The 26,446-nt window shown below is 37.8% G+C and overlaps 2 protein-coding genes and 1 long non-coding RNA gene across 7 annotated transcripts in view; all 3 read left to right on the top strand.

Moving 5' to 3' along the window:
* Positions 1 to 16,458, top strand: part of LOC127639616 (retinal guanylyl cyclase 2-like) — a 32,951-nt gene extending 16,493 nt beyond the window's left edge. The window contains exons 14-20 of the mRNA XM_052121731.1: positions 25 to 217; positions 3,472 to 3,646; positions 6,074 to 6,172; positions 7,038 to 7,132; positions 10,232 to 10,317; positions 10,445 to 10,533; positions 15,349 to 16,458. Of these exons, the coding sequence (XP_051977691.1) occupies positions 25 to 217; positions 3,472 to 3,646; positions 6,074 to 6,172; positions 7,038 to 7,132; positions 10,232 to 10,317; positions 10,445 to 10,532 (736 nt within the window). The 3' untranslated portion in view covers position 10,533; positions 15,349 to 16,458. The remainder of the gene's footprint in view (positions 1 to 24; positions 218 to 3,471; positions 3,647 to 6,073; positions 6,173 to 7,037; positions 7,133 to 10,231; positions 10,318 to 10,444; positions 10,534 to 15,348) is intronic.
* Positions 16,459 to 17,544: 1,086 nt separating this feature from the next.
* Positions 17,545 to 20,750, top strand: LOC127639785 (uncharacterized). 5 transcript variants are annotated; one of them, XM_052122024.1, is made up of 3 exons: positions 17,545 to 17,845; positions 19,481 to 20,450; positions 20,605 to 20,750. In XM_052122024.1, the coding sequence occupies exons 1-3, from the start codon at positions 17,742 to 17,744 to the stop codon at positions 20,614 to 20,616; spliced, it is 1,086 nt and encodes a 361-aa protein (XP_051977984.1). In that variant the 5' UTR covers positions 17,545 to 17,741; the 3' UTR covers positions 20,617 to 20,750. The 5 variants fall into 5 exon arrangements, with proteins under 5 accessions (XP_051977984.1, XP_051978004.1, XP_051977994.1 ...); XM_052122044.1 differs by lacking the exon at positions 20,605 to 20,750 and having other exon boundaries at positions 17,545 to 17,835; positions 19,490 to 20,474; XM_052122034.1 differs by lacking the exon at positions 20,605 to 20,750 and having other exon boundaries at positions 17,545 to 17,835; positions 19,481 to 20,474.
* Positions 20,751 to 21,061: 311 nt separating this feature from the next.
* On the top strand, positions 21,062 to 23,408 carry LOC127639887 (uncharacterized). The gene is made up of 4 exons (XR_007970024.1): positions 21,062 to 22,490; positions 22,740 to 22,792; positions 23,081 to 23,128; positions 23,263 to 23,408. It is a non-coding gene; the product is annotated as an uncharacterized LOC127639887 (long non-coding RNA).
* Positions 23,409 to 26,446: the final 3,038 nt, after the last annotated feature.

Below are 26,446 nucleotides of genomic sequence, written 5' to 3'. Positions count from 1 at the left end.
CCTGTCTCTTTTGCTGTCTTTTAGGTCTGTGGCCTTGGCATTAAAGACAGGGAAGCCAGTGAAACCAGAGCACTTTTCAGATGTGACACTGTATTTCAGTGATATAGTGGGTTTCACAACCATTTCTGCTTTGAGTGAACCTATTGAGGTGGTTGACCTCCTTAATGACCTTTACATACTCTTTGATGGAATCATTGCTATCCATGACGTCTATAAGGTTTGCCAGAGCTTTATTTATGTTTCACTGACCCACTCGTAAGACTTGAATGCTGTTGAGGAAATTGAGGAGTTTGGATGCTTTTACAATGCTTAAAGGAATATTTCCCCTAAAATAAAAATTATTTAGTATTATTTTTATGTTTTTATTATGAACCAAACTTCCCTGTACTCCATAAATACAAAGAATGTTCAAAAAAGGTTTTGAATCTTCTTACAGTTGTGCACAATAGATTACTGATTTATATCTTTTCCACAATTAAGTTTTTAAGCCAATAAATTTAACTAATATCTGGTGTATTTTTATATTTTTTTTCTGGATTTTGCAAATTGTACCATCATAATAATGATAAATCATTCCAAAACTTAAAAAAATATGTTTTTTAAATGATTAAGCCTAATATTTTTATATATTAACAGGACTACTTACTCCATAAACATTTTTTTAAACTACATAATTTAAACTACACTGAGTTTAAAAAAATTACATCCAAAAAGAAATTGAGACAGTGGTTGTTAATAGTGGTTGACTGATATATCGCCGAGGCCGATAAATTGGCTGATATTCTGACTTTTTTTAGTTTCAGTTACAGTTCGATACAGTTTCCTGTTTGGCCGATTTTTTTCTTGAGGGTGCCGAAAATCGCATGCCAGCATGTGAAGCATCTGAGACATGTTAAAAACCAGTCATGGTTTGTTTTGTTGTTTTGTGCCATCGTGTTACTACAATAACTGACCGGTGTGCAACACAGTCTCATTTAAACGGTCTGCATATTAGAGCCATGGCAGACAAGTTTGAGCTCATAATGTTAAAGTGCTCGCCTGTTTCATTCTCCCTCTCTCTCCTCAACAGTTCCTTGAAACTTTAACTGTCTTGTCTAATGAGAAAAAGACAAATATCAATAAAATATATATATATATACGGTGGTAGAAAGTCAGATGCATACATTTTCGGATGCAGCCCAAGGTAAAAATCACAAGTAAATGTCTTATTCAATATCACTGTATGTACATCCGTGGCCAAAAGTATTGGCAGTGACATAAATGTTGTGTTTTGCAAAGTTTTCTGCTTCAGTCGTTGTGGTGTTGATTCACATTGTTTATAGATTGTTGCGCAGAGTGATCAGATGCATTTTAAATAATAGTAAAATGCTTCATTGGCCAAACAATTTTACTTTATCACAAAAACCCAAATTTCACAGTTTTTTGGCCCTGGCACAAAATGACCAGCTAACATAATTTCACGAATCATATCAGCAGCACCTGGGAAATTGTGAACGAGTACTAGTCAGGTGAAATCACTCCATCATTCTGATTGGATTATAAGAGCAGACTGATTGCTATACAAGGAGGGAAGAAGTCCTTCCAATCATTGTGTTCTTGTTAGCAATGGTTACCTCTAAAGTAAGACTTGCAGCCATCATCGCTTTGCATCAAAATGTACTCACATGCAAGGAAATTGCTGCAATGAATATTGCACCTGAAAAAACATTTACCGGATCATCAAGAACTTCAAGGAGAGATATTCAACTGCAGCTTTTGGACAATAGCCAGGTGTCAAGAAGGGCAGCAAAGAAGCCACTTCTCTCCAAGAAAAACATCAAGGACAGACTAAAACTCTGCAGGAAGTACAAGGATTGGACAGCAGAAGATTGGTGCAAAGTTATTTTCTCTGATGAAGCCCCCTTCTGACTGTTTGGAACATCTGGAAAATTGATAGTTCGGAGAAAAAAAGGTGAACGCTACCATGAGTCCTGTGTCGTGCCAACAGTGAAGCATCCTGAGACCATCATGTGTGGGGTTGCCTTTCATCCAAGGGAGTGGGCTCTCTCACAATTCTGCCCCAAAACACTGCCATGAATAAAGAATGGTATCAAACGTCCTGCAAGAGCAACTTTTCCCAACGATGCAGGAGCAATTTGGTGACGATCCGTGCATTTACCAACATGTCAACATCACAAGGCAAGAGTGGTAATGAAGTGGCTCAGAGATCATTACATTTAAATTTTGGATGCGTGGCCAGGCAATTCCCAGGATCTTAATCCCATAGAGAACCTGTGGTTAATCCTCAAAAGTTGAGTGGGCAAGCAGAAGCCCACAAATTGTGATCAACTGCGAACACTAATGAGGCAAGAATAGATCGCCATCAGTCTGGATTTGGCCCAGAAGCTGATATCCAGCATGCCAGAGTGAATTGCAGAGGTTATGAAGAACAAGGGTCAACATTGTAAATATTAACTCTTTGCATATATTGAATGTTTTTGCCAATAAAAGCCTTTCAAACTCATGAAATGCTTATCGTTGTTTTCCAGTATACCATAGAAACATGTGAAAAAATATTCTACAAATACTGAAGCAGCAAAGTTTGCAAAACACAACTTTATGTCATTGCCAAATACTTTTGGCCACGGCTGTACAAATGCGATTTCTATAGTGGGCATGACATCCATGGTTGCTGGACAACTGTGTGCACTGTTATTTCTTTCTTCCTAATATATTAACAATTTCTTCATGTGCAAATTAATGAATACAATTTTATGACTAAACAGCAATCAGAAGAAACTGCTGTCTACCATTTAAAATACAATATTATTTATCAGTTTTATGTGAAATTTAGTAAATATAGTGCTAAATAAGAGTGATTGTTTTTCTTTTTTAACAATTTAATGTTTGTTATTTACTATATTAATTTGTGTGATATATCAGCATTGTATCAGCCTACTGGCCACCCTGCTCTCTGGATATCGGCATCGGCCATTAAAAAACCCATATCAGTCAACCATTTAATAAAGTTAATGGCCATTTTATTATATTTCGCTTAATTGCAATTTAGTTCTTGCACTCCCAGTTTTCTCTTGGCACACCCAAAGTCTTGTTTCTAGCTACGCCACTGCCGTGGAGCACAAAAACAGATTAGGTAAAAATAAGTACGTATTTAAAGAAAACTGCAATGAAAATGAGATTGTTGTCATTCTGCCTCATCCCTTTTTGCGTTCCATGAAAGAAAGAAATTGATAGGTGTTTGGAACTACTTAAGGGTGAGTTAATGATGACAGAATTTTCATTTTTGGTTTAACTATCCCTTTTAAAGCTGATCTCATAATATTAGACTTAGAGTGCATTTCCTGCAGATCAGACAGCTTCAAACCATTAATTTCATCAGAGCGATTCAAAATAGTTGTATCTTTGGTGCTTAAGTTTTTGATATTTTGGTAAAATACAGCTTTCATGTATAATATGACATAATATCAACAGGTAGAGACTATTGGTGATGCGTACATGGTGGCATCAGGGGTCCCGAACCGTAATGGTAACCGACATGCAGCAGAGATGGCCAACATGTCTCTGGATATTCTGCACTGTATTGGAACCTTTCAAATGAGTCACATGCCTGACGTCAAAGTCAAAATCCGCATTGGACTCCATTCTGGTGAGAATAAAATACTACACACAAAAACAGTAGCCCTATGCCTTCACTTGCAGCCACTTAGTGTTTGCCATTTTACTGTTCTAGCACAACACCATAGATGAAGTCACACCAAATACTTGGTCACACTAAATATAACTGGAATGGCGGTGCTAGGCAATAATCTGATGTGGCGAGCTGCAAAGCGATCATCTGTGTTCTGCGACTGCTACCGGGTCTTTGAATAACGTACTATATAACATGTGAGGAAAGGTAGCCGGAGGAGTTTCTGGTGTCCCCCTAGGGAGATGGTTCCTTACGCAGACAGTATAATAAGTGTAATTGTGTACAGGGAGTGGTAGTACTGAACTCTATGCAAAACTGTCATACAGTAGAGCCAGAAAATTCAGATTGGGATGAGAGTGCTGTTATCCCATTTACTCAACTGTTTTTCTTCCACTAAATTAAATGCATCGTCTCATGAGGTTAAAAATGAAACTCATTGACATTTCATTGATGTTCTATCCTTACACCACTGAACTGAACATAGTGCTAAATATAAATACGTATTTACACTTGATCCCCTGAAGACTGTGTATTTCAAGAACAAGTGAAACGATAATCTCGGACGTCATCCTGTTAACAGATTTATCCATTTAGTTACCACATCGTCGGCCCTATCCCAACCCTTCAATGCAACATGTTGTAGAAAACATATGGTGCTCACACAGGTGTGCCTAACACAATAGTCGTGTCTCAAATTTTGTACTATACACTTATGTATTTGGCCATCTAGTAAATACATTTTCAAAGGGTAGCATCATTTCAGATGGAACACTTTTTTTGCTACATGGTAGCAAACACTTTTTTTCAGTTGAGGGGAAATTACATTGAAAACACATTTGAGATTGCCGCTAGCTTTAGCATGTTAGCGAACCTGCTTACAAGTTCGAAATAAGTGCCAAAATGTACTTTTTAATATTTCAAGGAATCAAACAATGGTAAAGCATTCAACTCACATTTGTAAGATGCTGTCTTTCCTTCTGAAGTATAGTAGATACAGCATCTTGATCATTTTTTGTCAGGCCAGCATTACAGCCTGATATCCTCTCACCTTTCCATAGGGAAAGATGTGACCATCGAGTACAGGCAGTATTGTAGATAATCTAATCTATTTTTGGATTACTTAACGCATGTTTCTATAAAATTTTAAGTGTATTAAATACCAATTTGCACTCCTTTCATTAAACATCAGTAAACATAAAATCACCCAACCCCCCTCAAATCAAGAAGGATATGTAATGTAATACATATGTAATCATGTAATCCATAAAAAGGAACTGTAATTTGAGTAAACAACATTAAAAAAAATTTTATTATCTAATTACAAGTACATGATTTTTGCAGTCGTATTACACAATAGAGATTACACATAGTCCATTACTACCCAACACTGGTACAAAAGTAGTAAGTCAGAAGTTTACATACATTTCGTTTGAAGTCATTCAAAATCATTTTTTAACCACTCCACAGATTTCATGCAAAGTATAGTTTTGCAAGTTGTTTAGGACATCTACTTTGTGCATAACACAAACAATGTATCCAACAATTGTTTACAGACAGATTGTTTCACTTCTAATTGACTATATCACAATTAAAGTAGGTCAGAAGTTTACATACACTAAGATAACTGTACCTTTAAGCAGCTTGGAAAATTCCAGAAAATGATGTCAAGCCTTTAGACTATTAGACAGTTAGCTTTTGATAGGAGGTGTACTGAACTGGAAGTGTACCTGTTGATGTATTTTAAGGCTTACCTTCAAACTTAGTGCCTCTTTGATTGACATCATCAAAATAAATCAAAAGAATCAAAAGAAATCATCCAAGACCTCAGAAAATAAATTGTAGACCTCCACAAGTCTGGTTCATCCTTGGGAGCCATTTCCAAAGGCCTGAAGGTACCACATTCATCTGTACAAACAATAGTATGCAAGTATGAATACCATGGGACCACACAGCCATCATATCGCTCAGAAAGGAAGACTCTGTCTCCTAGAGATGAACGTAGTTTGGTGCAAAAAGTGCAAATCAATCCCAGAACAACAGCAAAGGACCTTGTGAAGATGCTGGAGGAAACACGTAGACACGTATCTATATCCACATTAAAATGAGTCCTATATTGACATAACCTGAAAGGCTGCTCATTTCATATTCTTAAAATAAAGTAGTGATCCTAACTGACCTAAGATAGGGAATGTTTTCTATGATTAAATGTAAGGAATTGAGTAAAAATTTGTTTGAATGTATTTGGCTAAGGTGTATGTAAATTTCTGACTTCAACTGCATGTGAAAGAGACCAAATTAAACATAATTCTTGAAAATCTGTGGCTCCAATAGCCGCTGCACTCTGCCATGCTTTCTTAACTATGTATGTTAATCTATGTATATTAGGTCCAGTTGTAGCAGGTGTGGTAGGGTTGAAGATGCCTCGGTACTGTCTGTTTGGGGACACAGTAAACACAGCTTCCCGAATGGAATCAACAGGGTTGCGTGAGTGCACCACACACTTTTCATGTCTTCTTCAAACTGTTTATGTGTAAATACTGTACATCTGTATGTGTCTGACAGGAACAATATAAGTAACTGTCTGAAGCCATGATTCCAGGAATTTACTGTGTTTGTCTTTGGCTGAGGATCAGTTAGAAGACTCAGTAGTTAGTACTTTGTGTGTGTGCTGATCAGTGAGTGCATGTCAGTGAGAAGCTCCGAGGGCTTAAGTGCAGAGTGCTCTGTAAACTCTTAAGTGTATAAGCCAATTAGAAAGAAAATTCTGCTTTAAGCTAATGCTCTTAGAACTCAGCCTCTGCTATCACCCTGAATGGTCTCACCTTTAATCAGACCTTCTGCCACACTTTCCCCTTTGCATTTACTTCAACTTTAGAACATATTTCATGCTGAAGAATGTTAAATAAAAATGTATACAGTTTAGTTGATCAGGCCATCAAAGTCACACACGCATCCTGTGCTGTGACTGCTGTGTCACCTGTTCACTTTGAGGTCTCAACATGTACATAATGAATTCACTCATAAATATTGTGTTTTCTAGATAATCTGTTGTGAACAGAAGTGTGCAGAATGTCTAAAGTGATGTAATTTGTTCAGTACATCATATATAAAGGGCTCAGAGTGCGCTTTCAAGGCGTTTTTAACATTTTGGGACATTATGCCATCTAGTGGTTAAGTCTCAGCTACTAAGAAAGCACCACTACCTTGATGTGAAACGCATCAAGATGTTCTTGATGTCCTTGGTCTGTATAAGTGAACTCACAGTATCCCAATATGGACAATGACCAAGTATTTTACAATTTGGTGTAACATAACAAATTGAGTGGTTTTTTTTACTTTCTTTCCACAGCTTACAGAATTCATGTCAACCAGAGTACTGTTGATGTCCTGAACAGCCTCAAACTTGGCTACAAAATAACTTCTAGGGGCAGGACAGAGCTCAAGGTACACAAACACACCAACACAGTCATGTAGGAGCACAAATTACACCATACAGTGTTACAGTTTTTCACAATAGCTTAGACACATTTCTTGAAAAGTTCACCCATTTTCTCATAACTGTAAACACAAACCCAAAAGTTCAAACTACATTCACAAAACCCCTGACACTTCTGGCTAAATCAAACAAATACATTTTAACTTTGGCCAAAACCAAAAAATGCATTTGGATCATAAACACAGCCAGTCACTAATATGGCAACCACTAGATACTACACCAAAACATTTAAAACACTGTGTTCAGGACATATAGGTACAGAAATTATGATTTATTTTATTTGACTTTTGTGGTTTGCATTCCTCATTGCCAAGTGCATAAAAACAAATATGAGACCAATTGCAACAAAGACACATTTGATTGTTTTCACAATAAATATTTACAGCAATGTATACAGCAAGGGGCAACTACAGTAGAGCGCATTCAGAGTATAGAACGCATGAAAAAAAAAATGAGTGAATGAAAAGAAAACTTCAATGCAGTGCAGTGCAGTACACATATTATGTAACGAAATTCAGGATTTTACTGTGCCTCAGCATCACGCCTCTGTGCTGGGTCAGACCAGAAGACTTCGTCAACGTCATATGACATATTCTCCCATCCCAGGCAACGGGGAAGAATCCTCTTGTGCGCAGAATCCAACCCTGACAGGACTCCACCCCATGTCACCACAGGCCATTTCCATGGACTGCTGAAGATTTTCCCAGGTGTAGGAATTCCGGTCATAGACCTTACATCTCCATGTTGAGAAGAACCCTTCAATTGGATTTTAAAAAGAGGAGTAGTGTGAAAAGAAAACATTCAAGAAACATTGGTTTATGTTGAACCACTTCCAAACCTGGGCACCACTGTGAAATCTCACATTGTCCTAAACAACCACATAGACTGGACGCTCTGCCTGGCCATGATCCTGGAGCTCATGGTCAAACAGGAGATCTCAAAGACAACCCAGGAATGTTAGGTGGTGTTGAGTGTTATAAGGCCCCAAGGTTGCATGGTGGTGGAGAACTCCTCTGTTACTAATGGCCGCACAAAGGGTCAAATTGCCTCCACGCTGACCAGGGACTTTCACAATAGCCTGCTGGCCAGTTATTTTCCTTCCTTGCCTTCTATTCATCAGATTGAATCCAGCCTCATAAATATAAATATACTCATGGGACATTTACATTGAATCCAGGTCAAATATTTTCTGTAGGTGAAATATATACAAAAGGTTTTGTAGGTTAACAGTTGTAGTATGACTGCTACAGAATGAAAGACCTCTTCTGTTCTTTGGACTGCTTTACAGTACTACATTATAGTGCAGACTTTTGACAGTTTTACAGTACTGTATGTAGTAAGGTACTGTAAGAACCAAAACTCAATTGGAATGTACACTTATATGCACACAAAAAAGAAAAAAAGCTTTCACTCTTAGAGTTGCACTCAAAGGGTACCCGGTACACTTTTTTTCACACATACCCTGTTCCTCTGCAAGATTCCTTCAATAGTGGAGAGGATCATGCAGTTGATATCTACAGAATTGGCATCATCTTTGATTAATTTGTCTCGTATTTCTCTAGGATGGATGGCATTATTTTGAAGGGCCATATCAACAACGTGAGCCTCTTGCGGTAGCGTAAACATGGAAAGTCTGCCACCTCGAGGAGTCTTGCAGTTTTACAAAAAGCAAAGATAGAATTACACACACATAGAGTCCTGTGAAGATACTGCAATACATAGATGATTGTTGTGGAAAAAAATTATTAACCAACCATTATCACTGCGTAAGAGACACTCTGACACAAACAGTCTTTTAAAATTATTTATTCTTGCAAGAAGGACCCAGTCATTACACAGGAGTAAATCTGTGCCATGAGTGAGACAAGAAGGGGAGGGCTGACTTGTTTTTTATACTCTTTTATCCAAGGTCTCTGACAGAAGCAGATCCTCCTCCTCTGCATTCCTCAGACACAGGGGCATTCCCTTGCAATGACTATTACTGATCAATGAGTATCAAAATTTCTACAACAATGATACAGGTTGTTCTCCAGTTGCTTTACTATTGTAAAAGTGATGTACTGTACTGAAATGTTTGCATACAGTAAATATTCAAGGACCAAGAACCAAATTACTGTACCGTACCTGTCATGCTGTCTGAAAGTCCTCACTATGGTGGACACTGAGAACCTGTTCAGGTTTAGTTGAACCTATTGTCCTGCTTCCCTCATCGTCATCCCATGAACAATGACATGATCAATGATGGTGGTACGAATTTAATCAGAAATTGGTGCTCTTGGAACTCCTTGTCCTCATCCAACTCATCGTCCACCACCTCTTACATGTACCCTTCCTCCTCGTCAGCCACCTCTGACGCAAACTCTTTCTCTTCTGCTTTGTCGATAGTTGCCATCCATTGTTGGTATCAACATTCAACTGGCCCTTGCCCCTTGCACTGGCTTATATGCCATTCACATATTGGTTTCATCATTAGAAACAAGTGCTAACAAGTTTGAGTCGTTGTGTTTAAATGATGACACTGTGTTGAAATTGTGTCCAACTTTTGCAGCCTGTGTTTGTCATTTTGGATCATAAATGCATCTCCATTCAAAATTAGCTTTAAAGTATGAGAATGTGCTTAGAGTTTTGAAAAAAGTGTTTCTGAGTTCTGCAAATTGTTTCTAAGCAGGCCAATATAGTTTAAGGTTTTGCCAAAAGAGTGTTTGATTCGACAAATGGGTTCAGGCAATTGACCGTTTAGTTCAGAGAATGGGGTTAAGTGTTTCAGCAATTCAGAAAAACGGTAAGTGCCAAGAATTCACAAATGTCTTGAGGCCTGGGAGAAGGGCTGTATCTACTGGGGTGAAATGTGGGATAGATTCTAGGGGCCCAAAGGTCTAGGGGGAACCACAACAATTTCAACAGTTTGATGTAAGGGACCCAGATCAATATATAGTCAGGGAGCCCAGAATTCCTAGCTACAGCCCTGCCTGGAACTATATTCATTATATCCACCGAAAGACACTGTATGAGTACCCTTTTTCTCTATAACTCTGTCTGTCACTCAGGGTAAAGGTGTAGAGGAAACATATTGGCTGGTTGGGAGAGATGGATTCGACAAGCCACTTCCTATACCACCAGACCTTACTCCTGGGTAAGGAAGAAACCAATCCTATATATTGCTATTGTTGATGCATTGTGTACATATTTAATAAATCATGAGTCAAATATAGTTGGCATTACTCTAATGGTTATATAATTTCTGTATATATTTCACAAAGGGCAAGCAACCATGGTATCAGCTTAGATGAGATTCCGTTGGACAGGCGGCAGAAGTTCCTTGAAAGGCAGAAGAAGATGGGGAACTGAGGTAAGGAAGGATTACATTTTACATTTCTTTTTGGTGGATTTTAGCATTGAGCCCAAATAATCATTTGCAATAGCAACATTTCAAACACACAGACTAAACCCTGCAACTTCAAGGGATAGTTCACACAAAAATAAAATTGTGTCACTTTACATCTCATTTACTCACCCGCATGCCAGATGTGTATGACTTTCTTTCATCAGCAGAACACAAACAAAGATTTTTAGAAGAATATCTCAGCTCTATAGGTACAGTACATACAATGCAAGTGGATGGTGATCAGAGCTCAGGCCCGGTCCCACTAGCCCTTTTCCACTGACATGGTTCGGGTGCGGGTTCTTGAGCCAGTTTGAATTCTCGAACTGTTCCGTGCATTTCCTGCACGGAAAAGGCCATTCCCCACTGTTTCTGCACCGGTCCCAAAAGCTTGCTGGTCTCCACACAGGAACCGATTACATCAGGAGACAGAGGGCGGGATAATGTTTCATCATCATGGTGAAGTTTTCTCAAACAACAACAGTAGCTTCTGTCTGCAGCAAGGAGTACTTCTTCACTCTATAATAACAATCAAAACCCAGAAAAAACATCAAAAGTGTTCAGTTAACATGACGAAATGACGAAATGAGTGCTGTAATTGCGATATGGTATTTATGAAGATCAGAGATAAACAGAGAGATCGCAATGGAAAAAAAATACTCTACAAGAATAAAAATGCAGCAACAAATGATGCACTCCACCTTCAATTGGAGAATTGGCCAAATCATACACAAATTGAAAAACACTGAAGGGAGAACAGGGACCATAAGAAGGACATAAGCAGAAGAGACAGTAGACGGAGCAACAATGTTTTAGACTCTTAGACTCGGACACTGACCAGCCTGCTAACTAACCGGGGCATTGAATTCAGCCAGGCTCGGCACAAGAACCATCGTAATTTCAGTGGAAGTGGGCTATGAGTGTGCTTCTGAAAATTGTGGGGTGCTCTTTATAAAGTGGAGATATTGTAATTACAAATTTTTTAATAGATTAAATCTCCGCTACTAAAGTAGTGCACTCATGCACAATTTTCTACAGTGTATACTGATGGAACCATTCTGCTTGAAGTTCTCTTACGATTCAGCACACTTGACATGTGTCACTAAGCTGACGCTATGGCAAGTGTCCTTCTACACAACCTAATTGAAAACTTTCTACAATAACGGCAGTATTGGCTATGGTATTTAAGCCCCGGCCTTTTATGTGTGAAGCTGTCCGGTATAAAAGCGGGTGTACTACCGTTCAAAAGTTTTTTTAAATAAATTAATATTTTGGCACAATTATATTTTTGTCTACAAAACTAATTTAAAACATTTAAGCATACACCTTCAGATCAAAAGGTTTTTAAGATCATGAGAAACATTTCAGGCATGTGACCCAAACCCAAACTTTTGAACGGTATTGTATATATATATATATATATATATGTATGTATATATATATACAGTATATCGTTACTTAAGTGTTCCTTATGTGAGGGACAAATCCCACCTTCAGATCAGCATGAGAGCTGCTTTCAATGTCTGGGCCAGAGACAGCTCTCAAAGAGACTATGAGGGCATGAGTCTCAAGACACTTCGCTCATGAATCAGATGATTCAGCTTCGGCCCTCTGCAGGAGCGCATGACCTCGTCACATTTGGTGGTTCTGACACTTAGGATGATGTTATGTCTCTCGCTACATTTGGCGAGTGGTCAGTGGAGGACATTGCCGCCCCTTCCCCCAGCGAGGGCGAGAAGCCTGCACGCACCAATGACAAGGGGATGCTTCGCATCCTTTCAAGGGACACAACCAAGACACAGACACACAGTGAACTGCCCCATACCTGAAATTCGTAAATTTCTTTAAGAGCGATTGGACGCAGGGCTCACTCAGTCAATGGGACCTATCTTTAGTCCTGGAGAGTAGAGTATTAAATTGAATACTAAATTAACACTTGTAAAACAGGTTAAGGGAAAGGAGGAGGTGAGAACCGGCTTGACAATATAAATAATAGTTTTAATAATAAACTGAACCAAAAACACACAAACATAAACACAGAGCAGCTGCATGTCATTCTCTCTCGAACCGTTGCTACCAGCCATCTTTATCTCTCGCGCACCCCCATCAGACCGGGCGTGTGTTGTTCCAGCCCGGTCCTGCCCTCCTCCTCTCTACACCACTACATTGAAAAATTAAAATAAACAATTAAGAACTATACTCAGCCTGTATTCAGTTTTACTAACACATGACAGAAAAGTAGCAGCAAAACGTCTCGTTCTTTTTATTGTATACAGTCATGGAATACAGTCTTCTTATTTTGTGTATACTGTATATTATTAGGTGTATATTGTATATTGTGTTGTGTAACAAGATGTGTAAATCAGAAATGTATTGTAATTGTTATACTGCTATGTTGCTTGGAACTGCACCCAAGACTTTCACCCACTGTTGCACTTGTGTATATGGCTGAGTGACAATAAATGGATTTTATTTGATGATGGGAATGAGACATTGCATCACTAAGGTGATGCTAAAGGGAGACTGAATCAAACAGGCTGCATGACTCTGATAAATGATTACTGCCAGAGTAACAATCGCATACAGGTATGAGGGACTTCAGCATTTTAAAAATAACACAAACAAACATTTTACTCTCTCACTTTTACATAATTTTAATACAGTAATATACATGAAGAAAACTAGTGTTTACTAGTGTAACTATACAGACTTAATTTTTTTTAACATTCTAGTCCTGCAAAACCTCAATGGTGTGATGATATTAATGCTGTCACTGTTGTGATAAGGCCAATAGTTCTCTCACTGGATTCAAATCTGCTGTGACGGTTAATTGCACAACAGGAAGATCACAGCACTTCTCAAAGCTTGCAATAGATGCGTTCTACATCCTTCTGTCCTTCCGAGTTCATTCTTCCAAGGTAGCTTGGCAAGACTGGTCTTCATAAGAACACAAGTCCATTCTTTGCATTGTTTGAATTGAGAAACACCCTCTGATTTGGGTGTTGCATCTATTATCGTGCAACCCTGAGCATATTAAAAGCTTGTGGATGAGGTTCATGATAAATCCAACTGCGGGCAGTAGATTGCCCTGGTCTGTAATTGAGGGTGCTCTAATGTGTGTTTGAGGGTGCTTAGCACCCTCAAGCATCCCCGTAGAACCGGGCCTGTCAGCACTTTAAAGCTTTAAATGCACAGACAATTATAGTAAAAGTAATCCATATGGCTCCAGTGGATAAACTGATGTCTTCTAAAGCTATACGATTGCTTTGGGTAAGAATAAGATGAATATTTAAGTCCTTTTTTACTATAATTTTACTACAAGAGCTTCACAGGATTTTAATGAATGTGAATAGCGACTCTGGTCTGCCAAGCTCAACCAGAGTAAAAGGAATCGATTTCATTCAGGCAATGTATTTGTCTTCTGAAGTAATATGAACACTTTGTGTGATGAATGGAACAAAAGTTCACCCATAGTGAAAATGCTCTTATAGATTACTCACCCTCATGCCATCCCTGGTGTGTATGACTGTCTTTCTTCTGCTGAACACAAACAAAGATTTGTTTAAAAATATCTCAAGCGAATGGTGATCAGACCTTTGTAGCTCCATAAATCACATAAAGCAAGCATAAAACTAATCCATACAACTCCAGTGGTAAATCCATGTCTTCAGAATTTAAATGATGTGGGTGGAAACAGTACAATATTTAAGTCCTTTTTTTATGCTAAATCTCCACTTTCACTTTAACTTTTACATCTGAAAGTCACATGTGGTGCCTGTTTATTTTCACTTTCACATCCGGATAACTTTTATGTTGGTTTTGAGATTTTTGGAGCTACAAAGTTCTGATCACCATTCACTTGCATTTTAAGGACCAACAAAGCTGAGAAATCATTCTAAAAATCTTTGTATGTGTTCTGCAGAAAAAAGTCATACACATCTGTGATGGCATGAGGGTGCGTAAATGATGGGAGAATTTGGGTGAACTATCCCTTTAGGTTGCTATTCACTCTCAAATCAAATAATTAATAAACTCCCAAATCTAATATGTTGGCTACATCGATAACTTCAAACCTCATTCTCATCGCATCTCGTGGCCAAAAGTGGTGAGGTTTGATGTAGCTGCCATGTTTGATTTCAGTGCTTTTTCACTGATTTGATTCGAAAGTGAATAGAGAATGTAATTATGTTCATCACACAAAGTAATCGTATGGCTTCAAAGGATTTGGAAAATAGCAATATTGTGTCATATTTAAATTACTGTGGGTTTATGTTAACTTCTTGTTCTCTTTTGCAGCTTGACAGTCACTGTTCACTTTCAAAATATGGCAAGTAATTACTTTCTAAAAATTCATCTTTTGTGTCCCACAGAAGAAAGGAAGTCATATGGGTTTGGAGAAACATTGAGGTGTTTAAATAATTAAAGGAATTAGATTTTTAGGTGAACTTTCCCTTTAAGGGGTTAAAAGCCTGTCTTAAAACTAATATCAAAGCATATTGGTCAGAGTACACTAGTCACCTGCCCTGCTAAAAAAAGACAAGCTTAGATTATGCTGGTTAGTGTGTGTTTGTGACTGGTCTAAATGGTGGACCAGCATCATCTGACAGACCAAGGAAATCTTGCTGGATAAGATAGTTAAGCTAGGCATGGTAGGGACACCACTATACCAGCCTTCAAAAACACAACATATACTGGTGATCAACCATGTCTTTTCAACAGGTTTGTCTTGAATTTTTGGCAACTCTTGTACTCATCATATTGTGTTTCCGTGTCTTCTAACAGGTTGTCATGGTAATGTGTCTGCACCAACCTATCAAATGCAGGAAATCTCAGCAAGTGGGGAAGGGAGATGAGAGGGTTCAACTGAGGCATTAAAAGACCTGTCAAATACCCTTTTCCCATTTGAATTATTACCCAAATGAGAAGAAAACCCACACCAGGACATCTGACAAACACCATAAACACTTGCTGCAGGCCAGTCAAAACCATCAGCTCAACAAGACAGCATACCAACTGTCGAGGATTATTACAGAGGACTTTTTTAAGCTGTGTAGAGTTTATACTGCAATTTTTCCCAAACTTAAATGAAAACTAAAGACAGTGCTGAGATAACAGCTCATCGAGGCATACAAGAAAATGAGGACAACAGCACACCTCTCTTCCATCTCTGCAGTTGTTTCTTTCAGACAGTCCTATGTTTAAAAAACAAAAATGAAACAAATTAATGGTGCTTGTTTGTTCATGGTCACCTGACAATTTTGTTATAATTCAGTGGAATAATGCCAATAATATTCATATATCTAAATGATTAAACTATTGTTTTTATTTTTTCTAGAATGTCAGCTGTTAAAAGCTAGGTGTTAGTTTCCAAAAAATAACTTCTTCGTTATTACATTTTTCTTTTTGAAAATGGTTTTGTTCATTTTGAGCAATGCATGTGAAATGCATTCAAAACAGTTGTCATGGTCAAGCTAACATTCTTCAAAAACCCAAGAATCTATTTCAGACAATTACTCAGACTCATTTGAGTAGCTTAACTTCATTTTCCCTTTGAGTTAAGAGTGACAGATACATTAAAAGGAAACTCAAGTGATCTAAGTCAAAAACAATTTGAGTAAACTAAAATTGTCATGTTCAAAATGGAATGGCACATTATACTGATACTCGGCTGAGTCAGCTTATTCCATGAGTATTATGCTGATGTCCAACCCTGCATTCCTTATATGCAGCTCTCCAGGATGATGCTCTGTCACCTGATACCTCAACCACAATCTGTAGGTTATCAGATGAAACACTCGTAGAGTCCCAGGCCCAGTATGTAGCTGCATTTCAACTGTAAATCTCCCAGTTTTATTTTGTTGTCTGTGATTGTGTAAATAAAGGCTGATTTTAGCGAGAAAGCAGTGTTGTCAATTTAGATTTCAAATGTGAATCATTCTTGTATTTGTAACATACAAATGTTAATTTAGCTGATGTCAGTACTTGAATCCTTGAAGAAATGGTTCACCCAAAAATTATAATTCTGTCATAATTTATTTGCCCTCATGTCATATCCTAAACAAACCCATATGACTGTCTTTCTACCATGGATCACATACATGTTCGGCAGAATATTAGGGTCTGACACGCTTAAGTCACCATTCACGTTCATAGCATCTCTTACAATCACTCATCTCTTTTTATGTTCCATGGAATAATATATATGGGTTTGGAGCAACATGAGTGTGAGTAAATTGTGCAATTTTGTTCTTTTAATTTTTGGTGTGAACTCTCCCTTTGAACTATATTACTCTGCTTTCAAACTTCCTAGAAATAAGAAACTATTTCTGAAATATCTGAAATCTATATGGTTAAAACTACTCAAGAAACGTAACCAAAGCACTTCCTTTAAAACTGACATTCAAAAAAATCTATCATTTTTTTAAACAACTATAACAACAAAAAAGGGTTATAAAGACTTCACAGTCTTTATATATTTGTTTTCTGAGGCACTTTTAGTTGCTTGATAGTATTTAAACACAAATGCACACTAAATAGTTGCAGGTATGAGACAATGGTCAGCATATGTGGGCTAAAGAAAAAGCTTTATCCTTGAGTATAGTGTTGATTCTACCACGGTGTGCTATTATTTTATATATTTTAATATTTGTGATGTTGAAGAAGGAAAGACATCTCTAATATCTCGCATATGTCAGGGCTATTATGACTGATTGATAAAGACCTGCAGAGAGGATAAGGTGTCAATTTGCGCTCGGGTGACTAGTAAATACTACACGGAGTCTGAGATGAATTATAATTCGCCTAGAACTAGGACATTGTGTCTCCGCCCACTTCTAAAACCCGGGTCGCTGATTGGACAAAGATTCGTTATTGAGGCGGAGTCTATGGGTGAGGCGTGAAGCTTTACCAAACTATGATTGGCTTTCGTCTCCCTCTATCACAATCCGAATAGCGGCTCCCAGAGCCAAACCACATTTAACACATTAAGCAACTGATTCTGGTAAAGTGCCGTTGATATGAACCAGAGCATGAACATGGGATAAGTAATACTGCGTCATTGTTTTCAAATTTGAGAAGTTTACATGAGCATTCAGGAACGCCAAACGCCTTAATTTCACCAGAGCGAAATAATTTCCTTCTCTTTTATATTGCCCAGAGCGCAGAATAATGTGTAGATGATAAATATCCGTCTTCTTTCAATTAAGACGAACACAACACGACGAAAAACTCACTTGACATGCACTTCATGGACTTCAACGGACAACTACGGTAATGTAAGGTAAAACTCTAGAAACATGAAATGTGTAAATGATGCTAGATACATCCAGTGACACATTTTGCTCAAACCTGATATTTGAATTGTTGTCGTCACATATTATGACCGTTTAACGGCGTTCAGCCAGACAACATTTGTCTGAATTAGTCTAATTTCTACTTAGCTATGCGTGACAGGTGTAGTATTTATAGGGGAGGGGGAGGGGATTTAGCTTAATACGAAGTCACATTAGCAATAATACGTTTGATGTATGTATCTTTTTGCATTTTGTAGTTGGATCTGCTCGCGCTTGTTCTACTTGCGCGCGCGTGTGAATGCTATGTTTGTCTCCATGTTGCGAGGGCGCATCAAACTGCTTGGCTGCTCTGTCGTTCTCAGCTCTCTCGCAACCTCCGTTCCACTACTCATGCAGCGAAGGCGGGGCCAGCCCAAATAAATGTGGGCAGGGGAAAAAACGAAGACAACAAACCTTAAAAATGTAGGCCACGGCGCGTGACCCAGTTCCTCATGCTCACCATAGCGAGTGTGAATGTGGAGCACGGTTCCAGGGCGTGTTGTACTGTGCGTTTTTTACTCCGTGCCTGACAATCTTTTGACAAGCTTTTAGAAATAAGAAAGGGAAGAAATATATTGAATTAAACGTTGCATTCATTGAATTTGCTTTTTAAAATTGCAACTATGTAAGCTTTTTAATTATACTTTTATGTCATTAAATTTGAGACATGCATACACCGTCCATAAAAGTAATGTAGTATTAAATGTTTTTAAATGATTATTTTCATTAATTTTTTACTTTTTTTGTCTGAAGCCTACATGCATTCCGTCTATTAACCACGTCTTGCAATAAACAGGAAATATTTACTTTACTGATTACAGCTGAACACTGTGTGTGTGTGTGTGTGTGTGTGTAATATATATTTATTACATACCCATAGCCTATGGGCTGACCAGGTGGGAAACCATTTCTCTTCACCTGTAGATTACACCTGGGGGGCAAGTCAGTGTATGTTTCAATAGGTGTGCGTAGTAATCTGAAGCCAGGGTGGGCTGGGCTGCTCCAAGTCTTTTGTGTAGGAGTATTGGGTGTTCTTGTTTTTGGCCATGGTTAATATACACGAAGAAAGAGAAGATTGTAGTGTTATGTGTGTTTGACAGATATTTTGTGTTGGCCCCCCTGGAGAAGACGATCAGTCTGAAGCTGACCTACTTTTCTCATTTACATTATTTTTTTGAGGGTTTAAAGGCAGACGTGTGAATCGTATACTTCTAAAAGCACTTACAATAATTATTGTGTTAACTTGTGTATTCCCTATTTATCTTTTGCGGAAAAGGTTAGTGATTTTCTCACACTAAAATCATGTTAACACACACACATTATTTACTTCTTGTGGCTATACTTCTAAAACTGAGTATTTGTACCTTTTTCAGATTGGCCCAATTCAATTCCATGCATTTATTTATTTTTTTGTAAAGGAGGGACTTCTAGTAATCAATATTATGCCACAAATGCTGTTATTTGAATATAATTATATTAAACAAAGTATATTCCTTATACAAAAACGACTAATCAAAACTAGTCAGAACTGATTTAGACACTCATTATTCATAAAAAACTTGGTCACTTTTTAAACCTTTCAGTGATTACAGGAGAAGACCGTACCATCCTGCAGTTCCAGGAATGGAGAACAGGAGCCACCTGCCTCCAGATGGTGGTGACAACCCCAATCTATCCTCAACCCTCCAATCAGAGTGTGAAATGGAGATTAGAACAGTCAGGAAGGAGCAAAGTGACCCAGAGACCTCTTCACAAATGGGTGTGAGAAAAGATCATCTCTGTGATGTGCCTCACAAGGTGCCTCGTTTCCAGTATGTGGACTTTCCTTCTCTGCATCAGTGTATCCAACAGCTTACTGTGCCTCCTCTGAATGGTTGGCTGGGATCAAGCTCTTTGGCAAAGGCACCAAACCATAGACCTGCCAGTCCCAAAGAGAAGGTGCCCAAGTTTAAGTATGTGGATTACCCCTCTCTCCACCACTGCATTCAGCAGCTGTCTGTTCCTCCGTTAGAAAGCTGGAGTGCAGGGCTGGTCAGGCTCAATGCGGAGGGAGGACAGGAAGGGTCTGGGTTGCAGAAGAGACCTTCTCAGCCTGGGACTGTGAGAAACAAGCAAAGGGTTCAGATGAATGAAGCTGGAGATCAGAACGAGGACAGGAGTAGAGTAACAGTATTTTCTTTCCAACATACAAACTTAGTCACAGGCAAAGAAGAGAGTCCTGTGGGGAATACTCACAAAGCTTACATCTCAGACAGGGCGAGAGGATTGCCTGGGTGTGTAAAGAAAGGTAACCCACCAGATTGTGCTTTCAGGTTCGAATCTGGTTCTGGATCTCAGACAGACACCGTGGTGATGAGAAAAGACAGACCTTCAGTTATTAGCATGGTGCACACAAAGAAGCATCAGAATTGTACAAAGGCAGATCACTGGGACTCCTCAGATTCAGTCGAACAGGTACCATGGAATACTCTAGAGTTAGTGTGCCAATTCTGCCAACAGATGTTCACAAATCCTGAGAAGTTTAGAGCTCACCAGCAGAGCCATAGAGATAAGGTGACTATAACCCTTTATTCATAACCGTGACATATAACTATTTATAAAAAATACAAATAATGAGATGCCTCAAGTGATTTATCCCCCCCCAAACTCAATTTAGCACCCTGATTACCAATTAAATATTGCAATGTCCTCTCTTTTTTTATCACAGAGACCAGACTGATGGGCAAAACTCAAGGTTCACCTGCTGAGTGAGAGCTGGTTTGGGCAAACAGATCACACCACATCAGGCCTTCTTGTGTTGTGATTGGCTGCAAGAGTGATTGCAGACAGCACTATGGAGACATCACGTTAAACACAAGACATTTTATTTCCAACATTAGGGAGAATGTAACCTTTGTCTTGATTGATTAAATTAAGTCTAAAAAGGCAGAATTTGACACAGAAATGCACAAGCATACAATGTGTGTGTTTTTTTTTTTTTTTTTTTTTTTTTTTTGTGTGTGTGTGTACACAAGAGAACAGACACAGTGAATTCCTTTTATAATTCATTTAGAGGTCAATATTTACTGCCCCACATAAGGACCACCAGACGTAATGGTGTTTCAGCTTAAGGCAGGGGATTAGAACCTTCTACACATATTGTGTTTACAGTTCCCTGAGGGGGAATGCACTATGGGCTGGTGTGCAAGAGATTTACTTATTACATATAGGTTCACCCACACCGTGTACATGGTGACAGGCTAAATATTTAGCTTTGGGTGCCTACAAAGAAACAGGCTTGTTAATGATGATTTGCTATGTCAAATTTTTATTGATTTGTGTGTGTGTATATGTGTGTATATATATATTTATTATTATTTTTTTTTTAATTAATGTGTAGCTCCTTCAAGCTGGTAGATTTAAATATTTAAAAGATTTACTGCTTGTTTTCATGTGTTTAATTGGGAGTAAAGATTTTTTTTTTTTTAATACTGAAATTGTTTTCTCTTTTCAGTTCAGGCATGTACAATGCACCAAACCTGTTTGACAGGTTGTCTCTTGGTTTTGCAGATGAAGTCTTCAAACTTTATATAAACAAAAGATTAGAAGAACCCACATCCCAAAAACACAGTGAACCCAGCAGATTAACCTAATTTCATTGTCTTTAACTACAGACTGATCCAGATACAGCACAGTGTCATTAAACCTACGAGCCAACATCATCATTACAAAGCTCTCCACCTATTTAAGTTTTACACTTTAAAGTTTAAAGGGCTTTTTACAAATTATAAAAGGTGTGAAATGGAGGAATAAATTGGCTTTTGATTACAACAAAAGCATGAATTTCTTATCCGCTAAATCATTCCTAACTTGCAGTAAAGGTTAAGAAATGTACAGTCAATCTAAGTTACTATGATCAACATGTCAAAGAGAAACAGAAATAGCAGATAGAAACAGTCATTATTGTAGTAATGTTTATCTGTTAATCACGTTTCTTTCATGGATCTCAGTACAGTTAAAGCAACCCGCCTTTTGTTGACTTAATGAATATACAATTTCAATTTTATAATTGGCAAAAGATTTCAATTGAAAGTTTTATAACACTTTATACTGCTCTAAGCTTTTATGCCAAACAAAGTATCTATACCAACACTGAAACTGGGAAAAATGCCTGAAAGTTTTTACTCATCTAGCCAAATGTGGATTATAAAGTACAGTTGTCTCATTCCATTTTGTCTGTGCAGAGTTGACCCAAACCATCTATAACAGGACCGATCATAATCTAGGACCACATTTCAGTCATAACTAATTTTTGTGACGCATTTAGCCTTTCCAGGGCGGTATAGTTATTGTGATCATCATACCACGTGTCTCCAGAGTAATTTCAGGACTTTCCAGTAGTCTGTTGTGGGTTGTCACTGTAACACTTTCATTTCAACACAGAACAGATGGACACTGCAGCTAAGACCTCTACAAATATCAGACTAATTAGTGTGAAAAAAACAAAAGGCTCTGAAAACAAGGATTTAAACACAAAAACAGAACAGCAGAGGAAAAGAGTAAGACGGACAGTTATACAGTGGAATGTAGGAGGAAAGACAACCATGGGAGCAGGTATTTGTTTATTATTGTTTATTCATTTCAATAATTGAAAGTGAATTGATTTTCAATAAATTCTAAATTTAGAACCGATTATTAACAGATTTGTACTAACAATTCTCGATTGCCATCAAAACAAAGGGACACTTTCACTTTCACTTTGTTCTGAGAATCCGACAGAACATTCCTAATTTAAGATACAACCTCTTGTTGCACATTTAAAATGTTGTAATGCCCCCCAAAATTCAATGTATTATTCTGTAGGTAATTCACAGGTGTCTGATCTACTCAGCGAGGAGAGAAATGCTTCACCAAATGTGAGAACAAATTCCTTTATGATATATATTACAATATGAGGTTATTACTATATTGCTGCATCATGAAATACCCAAGACTTGCAACATTTTAATGTATTTTAAAAAGTATTCCTAAAGTTGTTGAAAGACGGCAGTTATGCCTTAAGAAAGTTAACCCTCATGGAGATACTCATTAGTGCTGACAAAGCCCTGTGGGTTCTGTCACTGAACTATATGGATCAAATCAGTCATTATGCGTTCTGTCTGGTCTGTGAGTATAAGGTGCTTTCTTCTCCCTTTCGAACACAGACAATAATGGATATCCAAGATGGCAAGAACCCAGATCCCAGAAATACAGTGAGCACATCAGATTATTTCATTGCATGAACTAAAGACTGAACTAAATCTAGCTTTGTATAGTTAAACCTATGAATAAACTAGCTGAAAAGAATGTTTGTTAAATACCTCCCATGCCATAATTTTTGCCACAGTGCCCGGAGTGTTTCTCCCCACTGAAGCCTGCAGATATAGAAGGATGCTCTAGTGCATTGCTTCAATGTACTCAATGCTCTACCACTCCGTTCCTGTGTTCCTCCTGCCTCTACCCCTGCATATCTACAACTTACCCTGATTCTCCTTCCTGCACCAACACTCTGTGCCCACTGGTCTCCACACTGCTAACATGTGGAGTGGTGTCAGATCAAAAGAGTAAAGTTCTTGGGTGTCCCGAGTTCAGAGGCTGTCCCAAGTGTCACAATTTAATTATGCATGAAAAAGGATGCAAGTTTATCACATGTACATCATGCTTTCACCAATTCTGTTTCATCTGCTTGCAAAATGACTGTAAAAAAGATAAGATAAACTATTGGTCCCTAACTTGCAAAAAGCCAAGAGCAGAAAGACAGAGATTTCTCTCACCACAAGCCTGAAAAGTGATTCATCCCAGGTTTGGGAACGATTCTATTTACAGCCTATAGGCCTTATTCACATTAGCACCATCTATGCTTTTTAATGGGAATGACAACAAGGCTGTGGGGGATAGACTTACAGTCTCTTAAATGGGCTATACTGCAGTTTAAAGTGTTTTTGGATCATTCGTGGACAAAACATTGAAAAATATCTGTCCAAAAACATTCAATATACTAAGAACTCCAGAAGAGTTGTGGAAAATCCGATGCGATCTAGGAGCTTTATCCAGCTTTATACCATTCGTGCCATTGAATAGATGGCTATCCCTCACAGCCTAGTTGTCATTCCCATAAAAAAACCTCTAAAAATCAGTAAATGCACGAAATCTGATTGACCTGAAATTTTTATTTTTCTGACCTGGACTATGCTTTGCAGGCACGACAAAAGTGTGAAAAGTATTAGTGATTAAATTACAAATCCCATCCAATACACAAACTTTGCACTGGCTGACATATCAGAGTATCAGTGTGCAATAATTTGCTCATCACAAGAGTAATCGATGTTTTCTGTTAAATAACACATGGATTCAACGAACAAAGCACCATTTATCTGTCTAAATATCCTAAAAATAAATTTACCATCATATCTGATAAACGAAAGCCTGCATCTATTATTGTAGAACTACCCATAGTCTATTCAGATGTTTTTGAGGGTGGACTCTGACCTGACATGTTCTGTTACTGGTGTTTAAGGCCTCTGGGCTCAAATCATAGCAGTGACCAAAGTTGGCGTCACACTTAGGGTTGCAACGGTATGAGATTTTCATGGTATGATAACAGTCTCAGAAAATATCACGGTTTCACAATATATGGTATTACACAATTACTATTATTAGTGAAAACAGAAGGGTTATTTTATTTAATTATTTATTTTTGAGCAAACAATTTATTAGAATTGAAACTTGAAACCATTTATTTTATTGAATTATGTGTCACACTTTTAAGAATGATGCGGCGCCCACTGTTGGTACATCTGTGTAAAAAAAGTCTCCCTTTTGAAAATAAATAAATAGAAAAAATAAGAAAGCTAACAGAATTATAATAAACAGAATTATAAACATGATAAAAAAAAAATATCATGTAACTATAACATGTTATATAAGTAAAGCATGTTATTTTACATGAAAAATAACATCAGCTGTGTGAGCTTTTAAAGTAATGTCCTCTGATTATTAACAGTTAACATATACTGTAGGTGAGTGACAGCACCGCCAGACTGCTCCTGTCTGTACCTTTAACTCAGGGGTTCTCAACTGGTTTTGCTTCAGGACAGATTTTACATTGGAAATCAAGTGTCGACCTGCCATAGATCAAACATAACCTGTATTTAATGTATCCTGGGTGCATTTCCTTTTATGTTGCATAGATTTGTTCATGGTTTTCCAGTACAAGGACATGCATCAAGTGACATTATTTTTGTTGATGTCAACAACAAAATATACAGGAAGTTTTCTCTCCCACCTTTTAAAAATGTAAGATATTTTTACTTATATGAGCCCATTATTATCCCATTTGTTACCTAATATTACATATTTATACACATATTACACAGGAGGAAAGGCTCCTCATTACAATGGTTAGGTCAGTGTAGCTAGACTTAAATAATAGTAATAATAATAATAAATTAATGTATTTATGAAAAATAAGTACTAGCTGAAACACATCTTGAAACTTTAAATACAGCTGCCACTGTTGATATAAAAGGAGGTCTAATAGATTCTACATTAAGAGTATTTCATATGAAACTATAACATTATCAAAATATAACTGTTTCCTTTACTCATGTAAAATCCTGAAACAAATTTGTAAAGGTGATGTGTGTAATTATTAATATTTGTAACTATTTTGGTAAAGGGGCCCACAGCGGGATTTAATTAGTGCATAAGGGGCCACATTGTATTGCTTTTGAGATACAATGTTCTGCATTGATTTGGTTTTTGTATAATTTAAGCCCAGAAATAGTTGTGTACCCAATTTTCTGATGTGTATCTGTGACTAATGGGACTAATCTGCAACTGTCTAAAGTATTATATTGGTCTACAAAGATAGATACTTTTCTATCAGGCATTAAAAAAACTGAATAAAGGCGAGATTACACATTTATTTTGCCATCTCTACTTCCCTGTTAATTTATTATTCAGTTTTAATAATAATAAAAAAATAAATTTATAGAACTTTTAAAGTTTGTTAACCATGTCTGCTTTAGCGGTTTGCGAGATTGTCATTAAATCTACATCGGCAGTCCTAAACAGTCTATACCTTGGGCGGCCGCAGAAATATCTTCAATGGGAGAACCATGGCATTGGTCTTTCCCTGCTGTCCGTAGCCCAGTCCGAATAGACCAGTTGAGAAACACTGCTTTAACTCACACACACACACTCATGTCAGACCCCCTCACCTCACTTCTCTCAGACATTTTCTCCACTATGCGCGTGTGGAGAAAACGCGTCTGACAGGAAGACAAGGAATAAAGGAGATGCGCACGCATATGTGAGATTCTCTGTCCGGTTGCATTTTTTTCTCAATTCCGTAGATAAGCAAATGTACATGGTATGATATCAGTCAATTTTCAAACCGTGGTATACCGTGAAACCGGTATATCCAAACAACTCGATTTTGGCCGAGGGTGTCACACTTGCCGAGATCTCGCACTCTCAAGTCGGAATATATGACACACTTGCTGATTCAAAATAGTGGAAGGGTGACA

This window comes from Xyrauchen texanus, chromosome 4 (assembly GCF_025860055.1).
Source record: "Xyrauchen texanus isolate HMW12.3.18 chromosome 4, RBS_HiC_50CHRs, whole genome shotgun sequence".
Lineage (NCBI taxonomy): Eukaryota > Metazoa > Chordata > Actinopteri > Cypriniformes > Catostomidae > Xyrauchen > Xyrauchen texanus.
Note: the sequence above shows the minus strand (reverse complement) of the source record. Positions and strands in the feature narration are given on the sequence as shown.